Below are 18029 nucleotides of genomic sequence, written 5' to 3'. Positions count from 1 at the left end.
GTTGTGAACCTTTCCTGACGCTCCATGGCAGGTTTCCATGGCACATGGATACATGTGCTTCTGAGTGAGACGCTGCCTTCTTTTGGTCTCTGTCTCTCTCTTTTTTTTTTTTTTCCTCAGTCTGCCCGACTAGGCTAGGGAGTGTTTAAGGGCATAAATCATGTCGCACATTCCCAAGGCCGAGCACAATTTTATTTTTAAATAAGCAGGTTTATTTCGGCATTTTACTTAAGTAATAGATGAATAATAATAAATATGATAATAGCAATGATAGCCAACACTTACTATGCACTTGCTTTGTGCCAGGCCTGTGCTGTACGCTTTATGTTCACCAGCTCCTCCGAGCACCTTATGAGGTAGGTGTGGGCATCATCTAGACAAGGAAACCGAGAAAGTAACTTGCCCAGAATCACACAGCTAGAACATGTTTGAATTGGGAATTGAAACCAAAGTAGTCTCATTCCAAAGCCTGCTCTTTAGAGCTCTGTGACCTCTGCCTCTCATTTTCACTATAGTAATATCCATTGAAAGATACAGTGCTTTTCACAGTATGTGTATAATCCAGTCTTTGAAAGGAATCTTAGGGGTGCCTGGGTGGCTCAATCGGTTAAGCGTCCGACTTCGGCTCAGGTCATGATCTTGCGGTTCAAGAGTTCGAGCCCCACATCAGGCTCTGTGCTGACAGCTTGGAGCCTGGAGCCTGCTTCCGATTCTGTGCCTCCCTGTCTCTAGCCCTCTCCCGCTCACCCACTGCCTGCCTTACCCTCTCTCAAAAATAAACTTTTTTTTTTAAAGGAATTTTAGAGTTCATTTACTCCTCATCCCCAATGTTTAGATTAAGCAAGTGAGGATCACAGAAGCTGACTTGCTCAAGATCTCTCACTTGCTAGGTGGCTTTCCAGTGAATGAGCAGAGGAGTACATAAATATTTACAGAGCCACAGCTGCCTTAAGTGTTTGGGTGTTCTGTCACAAGAAGATTATTGTTTTCATCAGGAAAATGTGTTACTAACTGCTCTCTCCATCCTTGCCTCTCTTAGGGTTCACTGTTTCCATTATCTCATCCCCCTTGCAAAGGAGGGGAACTATGCCATTGTCGCTAATGTGGAAAGTATGGATTATGACCCTCTGGTGGTCAAGCTCAACAAAGACATCAGCGCCATTGAAGAGGCCATGAGTGCCAGCCTTCAGCAGCATAAGTTCCAATATATATTTGAAGGTCAGACCCTGCCTTTGCCCTTGGGATCTGGGGAGGAAGGAAGGGTGAAGGGTTTTTTGTGTGTGTCTCTCTACTTTTGAAGTTCAAAACTTGTAGTTGTTTGGGTTTTTTTCCTTTTCTTTTCTTTTTGGATTAAAGCTGCAATACCTAGTTTCTCTGTGTATGGCTAGGTGCACAACAATATGGCTGCCATCTGCTCCCGGTTGATAAGATTTAATCCAACATAAGGCAGATAGATGGCGGTCTGGCTGCCTCCCTGACATGTCACTCATAAGAATTGGGTAAATATGTAGAGTGGGCCATGAGACCCACTCAAGAGGAGTTCATAAAAGGAAAAGAAACAAGATGCCTGGGTGGCTCAGTTGGCTAAGCATCTGACTCTTGATTTCAGCTTGAGCATGATCTTACAGGTTTGTGGGGTCGAGCCCCACAACACAGAGCCCATTTGGGATTCCCTCTCTCCTCTCTCCCTGCCCTTCTCCCACGTGTGCATACATGTGCGTGCTCTCTCTCAAATTAAAAATAAATCTCAAAATAAAAATAAAAATAAAAATTAAAAAGCTTTAAAAAAAAGAAAAGAAAAAGAAACACATATACAATGAGAAGAGGACTCTGAAAGATCTGTCATTGGCGAAGATTATCAGTGAAAGGGCAAGGTTTCTCTCAAAGAATGCCCTGTTGTCTGAAAAGACCAGAAACCTCTGATCAGCAGAGATTTTAGAAAGGCTGCATCCATGAATGCCTTGGGGCAGGCCAGCAAGGAAAGGTATGAAAGACAGTTCCATCTAAAGGCATTCACCTTCAACATTTCAAAATATGTGATGCCAGGGGCGCCTGGGTGGCGCAGTCGGTTAAGCATCCGACTTCAGCCAGGTCACGATCTCGCGGTCCATGAGTTCGAGCCGCGCGTCGGGCTCTGGGCTGATGGCTCAGAGCCTGGAGCCTGTTTCCGATTCTGTGTCTCCCTCTCTCTCTGCCCCTTCCCCGTTCATGCTCTGTCTCTCTCTGTCTCAAAAATAAATAAACGTTTAAAAAAAAATTTTTTTTAATGAAAAAAAAAAAAAAACCAAAATATGTGATGCCAGCCAAATAAGTTTTCATGCTGGAGTCCCCCACTAGGGACCCCTTTTTGGACTTCAAACTATATTCCCTTCTTTCTTGTTTTGGTTTATTTGTATGTAGGCCTGGGTGCCAAAAGTATCTACGAGGTCTCTCAAAATTAAACCAGTGTTATTTCAAATAATTAAGAAGGTACACTGTGCAAATAATCGTGGAACCCAGAGACAGGAAAGAAATGCTGGGTCATTGCTCACTTTATAAAACAGTTATGTTCCAGCACATTTGGACCCCGAAACTAAAAATCTTATTTTCCCACTAAATTGTATCATAAAGATGGAGGTATGTTCTGAGAGGAAACTATCCCTAAAAGACTTAAGCCAAAAAGTCTAAGTGATTAAAAGGTGAGCTGTTCCTTGCATGGTGTTGACACTCCAAGGGCCGCAGCGGTGCCCATCGGAGAAGTCACTCCTCACTCACTGCACAGTTTCCTTCTTGCTCTTGACCAGGGCTCTTCTAAGCCCTATCTATCAACATTTGCAGTTCCCAGACTTTCTCTCTCATTTTTCCCAGCCATTTCTTAACATCTAATCCTGATGAGTAGCGACATCTTCTTGAAATATGAGCATAACACACTGATGTAGAATAGGGTTTAAGAAACCATAAATTGGAGACCTTCTGTTTAAAAAGCTCTAGCTATTTCTCCGTGACACCACTTTCCCAATCGAAAAGGTGTAATACGGAATTTCCCAAGGGGTAGAGAGTGGGGGTGACAGGATCCCAGTCTTCTTTGGTGTGACAGAAAAAAGTATGTTACCACAGGTATTATATGAAATTGCCATGGGCACCTAGGTGGTTCAGTCAGTTAAGCATCTGACTTTGGCTCAGGTCATGATCTCACAGATCATGAGTTCAAGCCCTGTGTCAGGTTCTGTGCTGACAGCTCAGAGCCTGGAGCCTGCTTCAGATCCTGTGTCTCCCTCTATCCCTGCCCCTCCCCTGCTTGCGCTCTGTCTCTCTCTCTCTCTCTCAAAAATAAGAGAGGGAGGGAGGCAAACTATAAGAGACTCTTAAATACTGAGAACAAACTAAGGGTTGATGGGGGGTGGGGGAGAGGGGCATTGAGGAGGGCATCTGTTGGGATGACCACTGGGTGTTGTATGAAAACCAATTTGACAATACATTATATTTAATAAAAAATAAAATTAATTAAAATAAATAAACATTTAAAAAAATTCTTAATTTGAAATTACCAGTATACAGTGGTAATGTAAAGCAGACAACCTCTAATAGGTTTTATTTTTAATTATTATTATGATCTATTATACATATTTATTAATATAAATTTACTTACTTAATATATTGATTATTATTTGCTATTCTCTATAAACAGTGCACCCCCCTCCCCCATTGCCTACACTAAGGGCAAACTGCATTTTACCATGGTGGAATAAAATTATGCCTGAAGTTACGGGCTCAGTAAAATCACACCAAAACGTGACTTACAGAGATTTTTCACATCAATCAGTTGTCTGGCTTTACATGTAAAATCCACGTGTGTGTTTCTTTTTCTTTGAGTAAAAAGCCTTTTGCTTCACTTTCAAATGGTAACACCTACAAGTGAGTTCGTGGTCTGGAAGCAACACTGGATGAGGGGAGCTGAAGCAAGAGAGAATGTTCCTCCTCTCCTTTTTGACCTTCATCCTAAACGAGGAAACTCATTTTGCAGATAGTGGGAGTCATTGAACCTGAAGAGGTGCCATGAGCTCCCATCTGAACCTTCACCACAGAGGAACTCTGCCTTTAGAAGGGGAAGATAACAAAAATAGTAGACGGCTTGTAACAAGCCGGACTAGCTTTCGAGTTCTAGCAAAAGCTTTGACAAATGGCAACCCACATGCATCAATTTCTTATTCCATTTTTGCCTTTTTAGGTTCCAAATCAACTTTTGAGCCAAAAGTACACCCCTGGCTTTTTTTGTGGGAGGAAGAGGAAAGCAAACAATCATTGTATTTACATGTGTTCATCTCTGCTTCCAAAACCACTTTGCAGAAAAATGAGTCCCACTGCTCTTGAGTAGTTTATAACAACCTGGCGTATTTTCTTTTTTTTTTTTTTTAACTTTTTAATGTTTTTATTTTATTTTTGAGAGAGAGAGAGAGAGAGAGAGAGAGTGTGTGAGCAAGGGGTAGGGGGTAGAGAGAGAGGGAGACACAGAATCTGAAGCAGGCTCCAGGCTCTGAGCTGTCAGCACAGAGCCCGGCTCAGGGCTCGAACTCAAGAACCGCGAAATCATGACTTGAGCAGAAGTCGGACACTTAACCGACTGAGCCACCCAGGCGCCCCTAACCTGGCATATTTTCTAAGCCCCTGGTATGACAGCTTACGATATATATGGCAGTGCTGGAGCTATGGATTTACCAGGTTATGTTACATAAAGCCTCTCCATATCTAACTATTAGGACAATATTTAAATACTCTGGAACAAGTGTAAGATCAGTGGGCACAACAACCCTCACAGGTATGTTTTCTTTGGTCGTTTAAATTTGTGGAGGATGACAAGAGAGAAATCCTTCCATATTCATGTGTAAGTTCATGCAGGGTGGCACTAATCTATCTTCTCTTTTCCCTCCACTGACGTGTGCTGGCCCCTCAGGCCTGGGTCACCTGATCTCCTGCATCCTCATTAATGGTGCCCAGTACTTCAGGCGCATCAGCGAGTCCGGCATCAAGAAGATGTGTAGAAACATTTTTGTGCTTCAGCAGAATTTGACCAACATCACCATGTCGCGGGAGGCAGACCTGGATTTTGCAAGGTAGGAGGAAAGATTGGGCGAAGTCCCTTGTACCAAAGCCAAGATCCCATTGCCCGTAAAAATCATTTAGAAAATGGATTCTCAGTACTGCAAAAGTTAATTTAAAAAAAAAAAAACAGTGAAATAATTAGATGTTCTTTAGTCTTACAGAAGGTAATTCGATACAATTCTGTTGGATGCTTAACCTCACTTAAGCAGGTAGTTTTCCCTCTTGTCTAAGCTAAGCTCTTACTACAAAACTTCAGTAACTTTTTTCTTACTATGAAAGTAATATTTGCTCACTGCCTAAGATCTGTGACATAAAATACAAAAAATAAAATAAACATTACTCCTAAGACTTTCATCCAGAGACTTTGACATTGGGCGTTATTTCTCCTGGCTTTTGTGCCTGTGCTAAGTATACAAGTGAATTTTCATACTATGCGTGCGTGCATGCAATTTCTCTTTTTACAAAATTGGAACTATGTTAATGTAATTTTATATTTGCCTAACTGCATTTTCCCATATCAGTACTATTCTTTGAAAACAGTGTTTTATGTATATAAAAATAATATATAAAATGTATAACATACAAAATATGTGTTAATCAACTGTTTGTGTTCTCAGTAAGGCTTCTGGTCAGCAGTAAGCTGTTAGTAGTTAAGTTTTCTGGCGGGGAGTCAGAAGTTATACACAGATTTGTGACTGTGTGGGAGGTTGGCGCCCCTACCTTCCCACACTGTTCAAGGGTCGGCGGTATCACGTTTAATACCTGAACACTTACTCCACGGCATAAATTAGGCATTATTTAATCATTTGCAAATTTTTTAAGCTTTAGGATCTTTTCCCTTTTTTTCTCTCATTATACATAACAAGGGTTGAGTGTATGTGTCCATGAATCTTTTTCCTCATCTGTTCTCTCTTCCCAGTTGAAACCCGTCTTCTCTTCTCATGTTCGTTGTGGGGGCTCATTGTCAACCATGCCCACCCTTCATGTCCTTGAAGGCTCTTCTTTTAAATCGCACGCTTCCTTTCTCTGTCCTAGGTTTGCTGATCTCAGTTTTTAATGTTTCTTTATAATGCACTTTTTCAAATTTAAGAGGTGATTTTATTCTCTCTTCGTGTGGTCTCAACGCTGGCTCTCCCTTGCTTAAATCATCAGACCTTTGGAGCTTCAGTGAAAGTGAAAACAGTTTTGCAGAGGATGAATGATTATCGTACCGTGGTGCATTACTGCTGTTTGTACCTTGGTGAATTATTCCACAAACTCCCTTATGGCTAGAAAGTCATTTGTTTGTAATAGTGCAGAGTTCTCCTGCCTAACATTTAGTACTTCTGTGCCATTTCACTTGACTTTTGGATTCCTCGAGAAGTTCTAGAAAATTTGAAACAATTCTGAAGACATTTCAAAGGATGATGAAATATTACATTACTTTGACAGGTATTAAGACATATGTGCCAGGATCTTTGTTTGGAAAGCATATAACCATATATCTTCGTTTTTAACTTTTCTTCTCCAATCTATCACTCCCATTTGTTCCATTGCCACCTGTTCCTCTGCTTCTCTGTCCTCCTCCTGTCTTGTTCTTCCTTCTTGCGTGTGTGTGTGTGTGTGTGTGTGTGTTCATTAAATTCCCTATTTTAGGCTAAATTTGGTAGAAAGCCTTCCTTGCTCAGATTAGGGAAACCAGGTGTGACTGAATACTGCATTTATTTGGTCGCTCTTATGGGGAATGATCTCATTATTGAATTAGTCTATTCATAATAACATTGACAAGGGGAAGTTAAGTACATGGAGGCCTGAGGGATACAGCAAAGCATTACTAATTCTCTGAGGAATATAATTCTTAAATTCAATCATCCTTTTGTAAGTGATTTTTTTTTTTTTATTTAGCTGAAATAAGTAAATTAGCACAGTTTTTGGCAGACAGCATGGGGCCTGAACGCGTACTCAAAAAACTAGCATCTGAATAATGAAATGCTGACTGGGCAGTATTGAGGTTGGCATCAGTGGGCTGTGTGCCAGCAAAGCGTTTCTTCAGGAAATAACTGAACGGCAACCAAGCCGTGCCTTTTACAGTTGGATTTATGAATGTTGTCCGAGGAAATGGGCGTGAGCGGAAATGTGACCACTTGGGAGAGGTACTGCTACTGTTACTCTCTACTCCCCATGGAGTATGAAAGGAAATAGGCAGCATAAGTATGTAGCATTGGATGAGTCTGTCCTTTTGATCCTGGCTCAGAAGACCTCTCCTTATGAGACTTGAATGTTCCAAGAGACCGCGACTGTTCCTGTCTGTTTTCTCAGTGCCCAGACCAGAGTAAGTGCTCATCACGTGTACTGGATGAATGGATAGGTATCAAAATCAAGGCTTTTGGGGTGGGGGGGGCTGTTAAAGGGCTTGGATAATGGCAAAGTTTAGTTTTAGTTTAGTCTTTAATGCCCTGAAAGTTTTAACCAGCTGACATAGGTCAATGTTCTTAGAAGCTTATACGGAGCAGTATCTCCCTTGCAGGTCTTTCCTTATAGAGCAGAAAGCATTTACAAAAGCAACAGTATATCTCCACTATTCCTAGTCTGGTTCACCCTCATTTTCTCTTGCTCACATACACACATGCATACACAGATGCACTTTATAGCCTTATTTTTTTTCATTCCTGTTTTTGGTAGGGACGGGTTTTATGAAATGGGCTCCATCAATTCTACTGAATTTGAAGCTATGTAAAATAAATATAACAGCGATACCAAAATAGCCAGAAATAAGAGACGGCAACAGTGTGCCTCAGCATTCCTTAAGCAATGTCTAATCAAGCATGGACAGCATCTCTATTTCCAGCAAATCTCTATAGGAATGTTATCTTCTAACACAGTAATTAATCACTAGTTGCCAATGTGTCAGAAAACTTACTTAACGAGAAGTTGCAAAGGCTCTTGTAGTTTTTTTTCACCTCCACAGCCTTCCTGGCCGGTGGATAATAGAACGCCCTTTCTGTAATAAAGAGAGATCTGGAGTGATTCCATTTATGTTGATTCTTCTACTTGCGGTATTGTTGTCTTTTTTATACACACCTTTACTCTAATCTCCAATAAGAAGATAAATCTTGGGTGAGCAAAGGATCAGGATAACCTGTATAATCACCAGAATTACAGAGAAGCCCTGTCCCCTATGATAATGATCTCTGCTATGGCTCTGACCCTTTTGACCCCACTCTAAATTTTCAGACTCAAGAAGTTACTTTGTCCTGGAAAATTACTACAGATTAACTAGGCGATGGAAGGGCTTTACGGGTGTGCTTTTTAGTTCCTTTCATCAGAAATCATCTTACCCTGAGCTGCCATGCACTTCCCAAAACTGAGTCACTGAAACAACCTAGCAGTCCCAGCACTGTGTATCGGGAGACGTCTGAATGAATGGGCACTCAAGTCCCCAAGGTGGATCTGGCAATCTTTACAGTTCAAGTGAACCCATTATTCAAAAAGATGACCCCAGAGGTTTCTTCCTGGTTCTTCCCTCTGTGCTACGGTGAAAAATCAGGCATGGGAAGGGGACTAGAGTATGCCAGGGTGTAATGAAGGTAACCCACAATTTTAGAGTGGCCACAGAAGCCCTTAATGATACGGTAACATTTGAGGAAAGACCTAAAGGAAGACCAGGAGCAAGTCAGGTGGATACCTCGGGAGAAAGCATACCAGAAAAAGAGGTATGAGAGGAAAGAACCAGAGAGAGGAGTATGACTGGCATTTAAAGAACAGCAGAAAGGCCAGTATGTATGGCTAAAGTGAATGAGCAACAGGAAGAAGAAGAAATGACGTCAAAGGTTTAAGAATCTGAGATCTTGAAGACTGTTGCAATAACGTTGGGCTCTACTTTGAGGGAGGTAGGAAACTATCAGACGGTGTGGAACAGAAGACCGCTATAACGTGACTTAGGTTGTAAAAGACTCACTCTGGCCGCTATGTTGCGAATAGACAATTGGGGAGGGGAGGTTGCAGGCAAGGGCAAAGGCAGAAGGAGCTGTTAGGAAACTATCGCATGAACCTACATGAAAGATGGTGGTGATTCAGACCAAGAGGGTAGCAGTGCAGAGGATGAGAAGTGGTCAGATTAGGATATATTTTAAAAGGAGAGCTGATAGGATTTGCTGAGGGATTGGAAGCAAGCCAGGGACTCCAAGGGTTTTGTTCTGAGCAATTCAAAGGTTGGCATTTTGATTTACCGAAGCAAAAATGAGCCAGACGGTGGGAAAGGCAGATTGAGTTTGGGGAGGTAGCAATGGGGCAGATAAGAAGGGGGTATCGACAGCTTGGGTTTGGAAGTACTAAGTCTGAGGTGCACATTAGACATGTGAATAGAGATAATGAAGAGAGAGCTGAATATACCAATCTGAATTCGGGAAAGAGGGCTGGGCGGGCAAAAGGAGTCCGGGAATCATCAGCTTGTAGATGGGATTTAAAAATAAATAAATAAGTAGAGCCATGAGATGGCATGAGACAACAGATCTTACTGAGAACACAAGCAGACCGAAAAGAGAAGCCATCCAAGAACTGGGCCTTGGGTAGGTCCTCCAGCGTTGAGATGTTGGAGTGCTGAGGACACACCAGCCCAGGAACCTGAGAACCAGCAGCCGATGAAGTAGGATGATAGCAGGAGAGAGGTCTGTGTCCCAGAAGAAAGTGTTTTAGGAGGAGAGTGTCTTCATCTGTGTCAAATGGCGCTGGTAGGTTAAATTAGCTTAGGGCAAAGTTTTGGGCCCTGGTGACCTGAGGAGAGGGCTGAAATGCTTTGGTTCACACTCCTTAATCTTCCCTACACAACTTACCCAGTGCAGAAACAAGTTTTGGGAATAGACTTCTCACTGCTCAATGCCGTGGTAGGGTCTGATGCGTTCGTGGCAAACAAAAATGCAATTAGAGTGTTTCCGGTGTGATACAGAAAAGACCGAAATTGGCAACCTCTCTTTTCTCATTGAACGGTCCCTAAGAAACCCCTGCTCTTCCCAGCATATATACTCATCATGTGTTTCCAATGATGAAGCGGATCTCTCCAATGATGAAGTTATGATCTCTCTTTGGACACTGAGTGGTTTTATTTTTAATGAAAGTCAGTCTCTGCTTCTACATGTCCGCTTCCTCCCTTCTCCAGCCCTAGGTCCCTTTCCAGCAACTCCAGTTTCGCTTTGGAGCTATTCTGTATATGTTTACTTACCCAATGAAGTCCCATATCTCCTATGTGTAATACACATACTTAGGAACCTCTTCACAAAAGCCAACAGAAAAATCCCACTGGAACCATTTGGAATCTGGGAACCAAAGGAGAAAAAAATCTTGCCTAAAATGCTTCCTCAGGACACAGGCTTATATGGAAAAGTATAATACACCATGTTTGTTTAACTCATTAAGAGGCTGAATCAAGACAGTGAAGAGACAACCAAAAGAATGGGAGAAAATATTTGCATATCATATGTCTAGTAAGGTACTTACATCCAGAATTCATGGAGAACTCTTACAACTCAATAATACAAAGGCAAATAACCCAATTAAAGGATAGGTAAAGGTGCCCCAGTAACAACCATCATAGCTAGTGCCCAGATCTTGATTTCTAAAACTCTTCTCCAGTAAACGGAAGCAGGGCTGCTGAGAGAAATGGCTGAGTCTAGGACTGGAACAGAAAATATACAAGATGAGCCTGGAGCATCTTATAGTGCCAGAAATTTAAGGGGGTACTAAATACACACACACACACACACACACACACACACACACACACACACCCCACATTGCCAGGAATGTGTCAAAGGGGCACAGGAGCCAACTTGAAAGAGCTCCTAATGGGCAAAGCTAGGACTATGTGTGCAACAAATAAAGTATTGGGCTATGACACAAAGTATAGAATAAATGTTTATGAGTCCATAGTGATATAACAAATTTTTTGAATAAATTAATAATAAGTGAGGAAGAAGAGACAAATCTCCTATACAGAAGAATTCCAAATGAATTATGTAGAAACTACCCTAAAGGAGGAACCTAACTCCCCACTTCTTAAGTAGAGGTTGCACATAGGAACTTCCTTCCAAAGGGTACGTACGGAATGGGAGGAAAGTAACTTTATAGTGGAGAAATCTGATCAATTGTACTTTAGTCAGGTGATCAAGGATCAACACCAACATGCATAAATCACATTGACAGATAATACCCTTGATTTGAAGGGATGAAAATGATACTTCACCTCTGTGATCTTTCCCGAAACCCATAACCCTCATACAATTGAGGAAAACATCAAAGAATTTTCAATAAAGGGGGATCCTACGGAATACTTGACCAGTACTTCTCAAAACTGTCAAGGTCATCAAAAGCAAGGCAAATCTGAGAAACTTTTGTAGCCAAAAGGAGCCTAAGAAGGCATGGCTGTTACATGTAATGCAGTGTCCTACATGTACATGTAATGTAATGTACATCTACATGTAATGCCGATGGGATCCTGGAACAGAGAAAGGATCTTATGTAAAAACTAAGAAAATGTTAATAAACTATGGATTTAATTAATAATAACATATCAATATTGATTCATTAGTCAGGATAAATATATCATACAAATATAAGATGTTAATAAGAGGGAAACCATGCCTAAGTATATGGGAAGTCTTTGTGCTATCTTTTCAATTTTTCTGTAAATCTGAAACTAGTGGGGAAAAAAACTTAATAAAAAAACAGGCAAAGGATGTGTATAGCCATTTCTCCAAAGAAGATACATAGTTGGGTAATACACACATAAAAAGATGCTCAACATGGTCTGTTATTAGGGAAATGCAAGTCAAACCCACAACAAGATAATCATATTGCACCCACTAGGATTGCTGTAATCAAACACAGACAGGGGCGCCTGGATGGCTCAGTCAGTTAAAGGAGTCTGACTCTTGATTTCAGCTCAGGTCATGATCTCATCAGGGTTCATGAGATCGAGCCCCACCCTGGCTCTGGGCTGACAGTGTGGAACCTGCTTGGTATCTTCTCTCTTCCTCTCTCTCTGCCCCTTCCCTGCTCGTCTCCCCCCACCCCCAGTCTCAAAACTAAATAAATAAAAGCTTAAAAAAAGAGAGAGAAAGGGCAGTTCAGGGGACTGGAGCAGACCCTCGAGAAGAGAAGGGTAGAAGATAAGGCAGGAGGAAAACAGAGCTGGCCGAAGGTGACTCAGCACAACTGTCACCTCATGAGAGGCCTCCTCTGCAGTGTTTCGAAACACGCCTCCTCTCCCACCAGCACTCCCCGTTTTACTTACCCTGATTTGTTTTTTCTTAGCACGCATCATCATCTTACACATTCTCTACTTACTTGTTTATTTGTTCCTTATCTATGAAAGTAGAATGTGAGCGTCGTGAGACAAGGATCTTGTTCCTTTCTCTAGCCCCAGGGCCTAGAACGCACCAGCCTGTAGTAGGCGTTCGGTAAATGCCCGTGGGATGAAAACGTGAAGGTGTCCAGACTTTATCCTGCGGGGTAAATGGATTCAGGGGAAGAGTGAGATGGTCAGATTTGTATCTAAAGCTAAGTAGGAAATGGATAAGAGGGCCATAAAACTGCAGGCCTTGCAGACCAAGTGGAAGGTGATTGTTAAGAGAGATGTGTAGGACCTGAATTAGGTCAGTGCTGGGGGGCCATGGAGAACACCAGTTGAGAAGAACTAAAATTGGCAGGACGTAGGGAGTGACCAACAGTGAGAATAAAGGAAAGGAGTCAGGGCACTTTCTGACATGGGTATCTAAGATGCTCACAATACCATCCAATAAGATAAGCCTGGGAGCACCCTTCCATTTGCTAGATGGGATGCTGCCCAACTCAGAAATCAGTGAATAAAGGCAGTTAGATTTTTTTTTTTTTAAAGATAAGCCTGGGGGGAGGGAGAGGGAGGTTTGATGGAGGAGAGATCAGTGGATGTGACGAGTGTTAAGAGTGTGAGATTTCCCAGTGGAGTTGTCCAACATGCACCTGGGCAGGTAAGCTAGAAGCTGGGGTCGGGGTGGGGGTGACGGTATTGAACAAGCAGATGTGGGGAGTCATCAGCCCAGGGTTGTCGTTTGAACCCATCAGAGAAATAAGCACCTTATAAGCACGGTAGATGGAGGCCGTGCCCTGCGGAACAGCATGTAAAAGGTACGAGAGGAGGAAGCCCTGAAGCGGATAAGGAAGGGATGGCCCCACAGTGCCTTCCTCAAGGTGACAGAGTGACAAAGCCAGCCTAGAAACCGAATATATATCAGTTCACATTGTCTTTGACCTTGTGCTGTATCTATGGCCAAGAACGATCTCCAGCGTGGCTGAGAATGTTGAACTCCTTCCAAGGCAGCTGTTCAGGTGGGCTTACTTCCTGCAAACCTGTGGCACCAGGAGCAGCCCTTTTTGGTTTTCTGCAGGAAAGGTTGTGGGTTTTCCTGTTCGGACTGACCGGGGTGTAGCCTGCTAGACAGGAATTAGCAATGACATGCTGCCATCTACTGGAAACACCCGCAGACCTGCAGACAGATGAATATCTGTGGTCCCCTAAATCGCCATCAGTCAGTGCATCAAGAGGGGGTACTGCCTCTCGAGTAAGCTTTGGAGGTGATTTGGCTACAAATATGAAATGCCCCCACCTATTAAGTAAAATGTTATTTGATTGCTTGCTGGAAGAGCAATTTTGTTTCTGAAAGAAATTCATAGGTCTATATTTTTCATGTTCTTTTCTCTGCTTATTTTTTTCCACCTTTATTCTGCCATTGGTTTTATCTGCTTCTCTAATCATAGGGTAACCTATTCCTTTTCAAATCTTTTTTTTTTAATGCTTTTTTTTTTGAGAGAGAGAGAGTGACAGAGACAGAGACAGAGTGCTAGTGGGGGAGGGGCAGAGAGAGAGGGAGACACAGAATCCAAAGCAGGTTCCAGGCTCTGAGCTGTCAGCACAGAGCCCATCGTGGGGCTCGAACTCACTAACCGCGAGATCATGACCTGAGCTGAAGTCAAACACTTAACCCACTGAGCCACCCAGGTGCCCCCTACCTCTTCCTTTTCAAACCTTTACCTGTAATACTCCAGGTTTTTAACTCAAGATTATTAATCATGTGGATTTATGATTCATTTTATGGGAGAGATTAGTCTGCTAACAAAATTCTTTTAATGGTGATGCCCCCTAAAATTTCTGTTTTATCTCTTGAATTTGATGATCATGCAAAGCTAGCCCTGACTTTCCTAGGGGCCAGAGTAAATTGGGAAATATGATGGTTTGAACAGCTTTTGCTGCCTGGGAGAAGGAAATATACCCATTAATAAAATTTAATAATAAACATTTGTATGGCCTGATCTCTGAGAAAATTTTCTTTAAAATTTTGTATAAGTGGATTTAAATAACATTGCATCTCACTAATCAAACCTTCATTTGCCTTTGCTGCCTGTTTCTGACCATCCCTTTTTCTACTGATCTACTTTTTCTGTATTTATTGCACTCATAATAGGTTCCATACATTCTAGCAATTAATTGATCTTTAATTAATTATTTAATGAGGACTCTTTATCCCATAGAGTACCTCCCCAAAATGAGCATTTATAAAGCTCTCAAAAGTAATACCTGGCTGTATTGGTGTTTGATTTCTCATATCTTATGTATGAGGCTTTGATTAAATCAGAATTCTTTCTGATTATGTTCAATTAATGTCACTATACCTTGTACATATATAATGTCAATGTATAATTTAGGATTCCTCGAGATTATTGGCAGATAGTTGTGGTTTTCCCTTTGTAGCACATGTGCTGAAATTGGAATGATTCAGGGATCAGCATAGATGACAGGCAGTGTTTTTCCAATAAAGATCCCAAGGAATGGAAATCAGAAGTGACTTGCCCAAAATCTCTCATCCAGTTGTGCTATTTTTATACCCTGCACTACCTCCGTAGTCGTCATAGTTAGGAAATTGAATTAATTCATCCAGTGAGGCCGTTTTTCTGCCAGGAAATGATTGTGCTAAAAAGATACAAAGCTTGTTCTCGACTAAAGCCCAAGAATGATCATTTACTGACTTTATTAGAATTCTTACCGAAAAACTTTAGGCTGGAAGCTGACCTTTCTTGTATTCTAAATGAAGGTATAGTGTTTAGTTTTGCTGCTTAAATGTAGGAAATAGGCAGAATTGCCATAACTATGAAAGCAGAGCTACAACCCCTCACAAACCATATCAAGGCCAGACTTCCTCCCCAGCGCCTTTCTCATTATGCAATTCTTGTGACTAGTTACCATAATTGTGTTTTGTTTTTGGTTTCTGGGTGTTTTTTTTTTTTTTTCCCTCCTCTACTTCTCTGTAATAGCAATCTAACATGTTTATGAATGTGATTTGTGTTTCAAAGTGTTTGATAAATATGAATTTACACGTATGTTTCAGAGAGCATCCTTAGCTACATATGAACACGTTACCAAGAAATAAACATGTACCTGGCCTCACAGACTTTTGACTCCACACTGCTGTCCCTGAAGCAAGGACAGCTTCCAGAAGACAACTGACTTTAGTGTAAAATACCTAGAGGCCTAAATTAGTTACTTTCTTGCAGTGATGACATAAGAGCAATTATGATTACTGTTAATATAATTAAACTGGGTTACATGACATGAACCATAAGAAGTACTTTACCTATATTGGTCTACGGAACCCTGAAACTCTATATGAAACTCCATATGTAACTATTATTACCTCATTTTCTCAATGGAAAAAAACTAAAGCTTAAAGAAGCTCAGCAAATTCTCAGTTTACATAATAATAAGACTTGGGATTCAAACTTAGGTCAATCTAACACCAGAGTCTATGTATCTTCTATGAAATCAGGGCTCTCATTTGGTAAATATTGGGTCTTTGTTTGCTTTGTTTAATTAAAAATATGATTTCATTTTTCAATCAGGCTCTTAGCTCTCAAACGTTTTCTTTTCCTTAATTTTTTTTCTGGTTGTCTTTCCCCCCTTGATTTCCATCAAGCTCTGGTCTCTGGCACTTTTCATTAGCTTTAATGAGCAGTTTCACCGTAGGGGGCTCTACAGACCCCCTCCCCCCCCACGCAAGGGAATGTGTTACCTGGTTTTGCTTAGTCCTTAGGTACTCAGCACTTACTGGTCTTCTGCCCCCCCTTCCAAACAACTGTCCTAGTAGCATTTGACACTCCTGAACACTCAGAACCATATCACAGACATGATCATATCACCGCTCAACTCTTAGCACCGATCCAAGTACACACACGTGTAGTCTTAAAACACCAAGCAGATCAACCGAGTGGTTCTCAACGGCTAGAAAGTATAGGAATTTTGTAGGGGGGTGCACCTGGGTGGCTCCATCGGTTGAACGTCCGACTCTTGATCTCAGGGTTGTGAGTTCAAACTCCACGTTGGGATCCGTGCTGGATGTGAAGCCTACTTCAAAGAAAAAAAAAAAAAAAAAAAAAGAATTCCGTAGGAGACTTCCTTTAGGTGGAATTCTTTGACTCCATTCCTAAACATTAAGATCTAGAAGGTTGGGTAAGAGGGAGAGCAGGAATTTGCAGTTTACTTAACAAGTGCCCAGGGGAGTCTGATGCAGGTGGTTCTTGGAAACCCTTGGAGAAATACTAGCCTACCCTCATGTTCTGTGAGGCTCACGACAGGCCATTTCTCAGCCATTGTTCTCTGTTATTCCCCCATCTTCCTTCTTTCTCCTGCTGCAGGCAAGAAGAGTAAAACTTGCCTGAAAGCCCTTTTCTGGATTAAGTGGAACCATTAAAATCACCCCTCAGGCAGTCACTGTAGTTGTTGTTGTTGTTGTTGTTGTTGTTGTTGTTATTTTGAGGCTGAGTCAAGCCGTGTTCCTAGAATTTTCCTGTGAGCTAAGTAGTATTTCACTGATCTAGTTGGTGGCCAGTAAACAAATTCAATCCATGATTGTGACATAAACTTGGGCAAAGTCACTTCAGCTCTCTTAGCTCAAGTTTCCTCATCTGTCAATAAGGCTCTGACTAGAACGTCAACCCTAGATAAGACTCACCCAGAGCTCCACGACGTAGAGCCAGAGATGGGGCTCTGAGGTCCAGAGCTCCCCTTGACCACCAGTCCCAGAAGAGGCTCTCGCAGGAGAGATTTCTAAAAGGAAGCAAATCAGCTTTAATTCCACAGAAGTACGGTAAAGATCTCGGAGATATCCATTACGTAACAGGCACTTTCGATACTTGATGACTGGATGGACAAGTGAACGCGTGTGTGCACGAATGAATAAAGAAAGAAGTAATGTAGGCTGGTTTCCTTCAGTCAAGCTTGTGGTTGCAGCATTTGCTCACCACACCTCCTGGGGAGTCAGACAGACAGACTGGCTGTGCTTTGCATGACCTATAAAGGTCTTCTAAGGCTCTGAACGGTAATTCAAAAAATAAACATGTAGGTGCTCAAAAATATAAATGTCACATCTGCTATGGCTCTGCATCTCCTTTGCTGCGTTCTGGTTTTCCAGTTGATGGAAAGGTTTTATTCAGATCAGCCATTTCACTTTTTCCTAGAGGCGCTCATAATCTTTGTATTCTAACCTTTAAAGACACAGGCTTCGGTTATAATGATTTCCATTGCCTGGCATCTACATGTTTCGATTCCTCCAAAGAATTGCCCACCTTCTATTTTTCTCAATTGCAGATGGACTCAAATGAGGAAAGAAAACAAGTCAGGGGGGAGGGTGGGCAGGGGGAGCAGGAGAAGCCAGCTCTTGATTGACTTTTCTCTCTTGGTACCCGGGTCAGGGAAAGAGCAGATCAATGGCCTCAACTCAGCAGCAGGCGTTACCACCGCGTCTCAGTGTCCTCTCTGCAATCTCTGATGAAACATTTTGGGGTACCGGGGACAGAAGAGGGAGGTTGGGGATTTTTCAGTGGCCGGAGCATTTTATTGACAGCGTGAAAGGCTTCATGGATATATGCGACCAGAAATTAATTACAGC

At 41.9% G+C, this 18029-nt stretch overlaps 1 protein-coding gene across 1 annotated transcript in view; it reads left to right on the top strand.

The window, feature by feature from the left end:
* Positions 1-18029, top strand: part of EXOC4 (exocyst complex component 4) — a 743049-nt gene that overhangs the window by 680294 nt on the left and 44726 nt on the right. Inside the window, exons 16-17 of the mRNA XM_015073047.3 lie at positions 1040-1218; positions 4931-5090. Coding sequence (XP_014928533.2) covers positions 1040-1218; positions 4931-5090 — 339 coding nt within the window. The remainder of the gene's footprint in view (positions 1-1039; positions 1219-4930; positions 5091-18029) is intronic.

This window comes from Acinonyx jubatus, chromosome A2 (assembly GCF_027475565.1).
Source record: "Acinonyx jubatus isolate Ajub_Pintada_27869175 chromosome A2, VMU_Ajub_asm_v1.0, whole genome shotgun sequence".
Classification (NCBI taxonomy): domain Eukaryota; kingdom Metazoa; phylum Chordata; class Mammalia; order Carnivora; family Felidae; genus Acinonyx; species Acinonyx jubatus.
The sequence above is the reverse complement of the archived record's forward strand: the minus strand, read 5'-3'. Positions and strand labels throughout refer to the sequence as shown.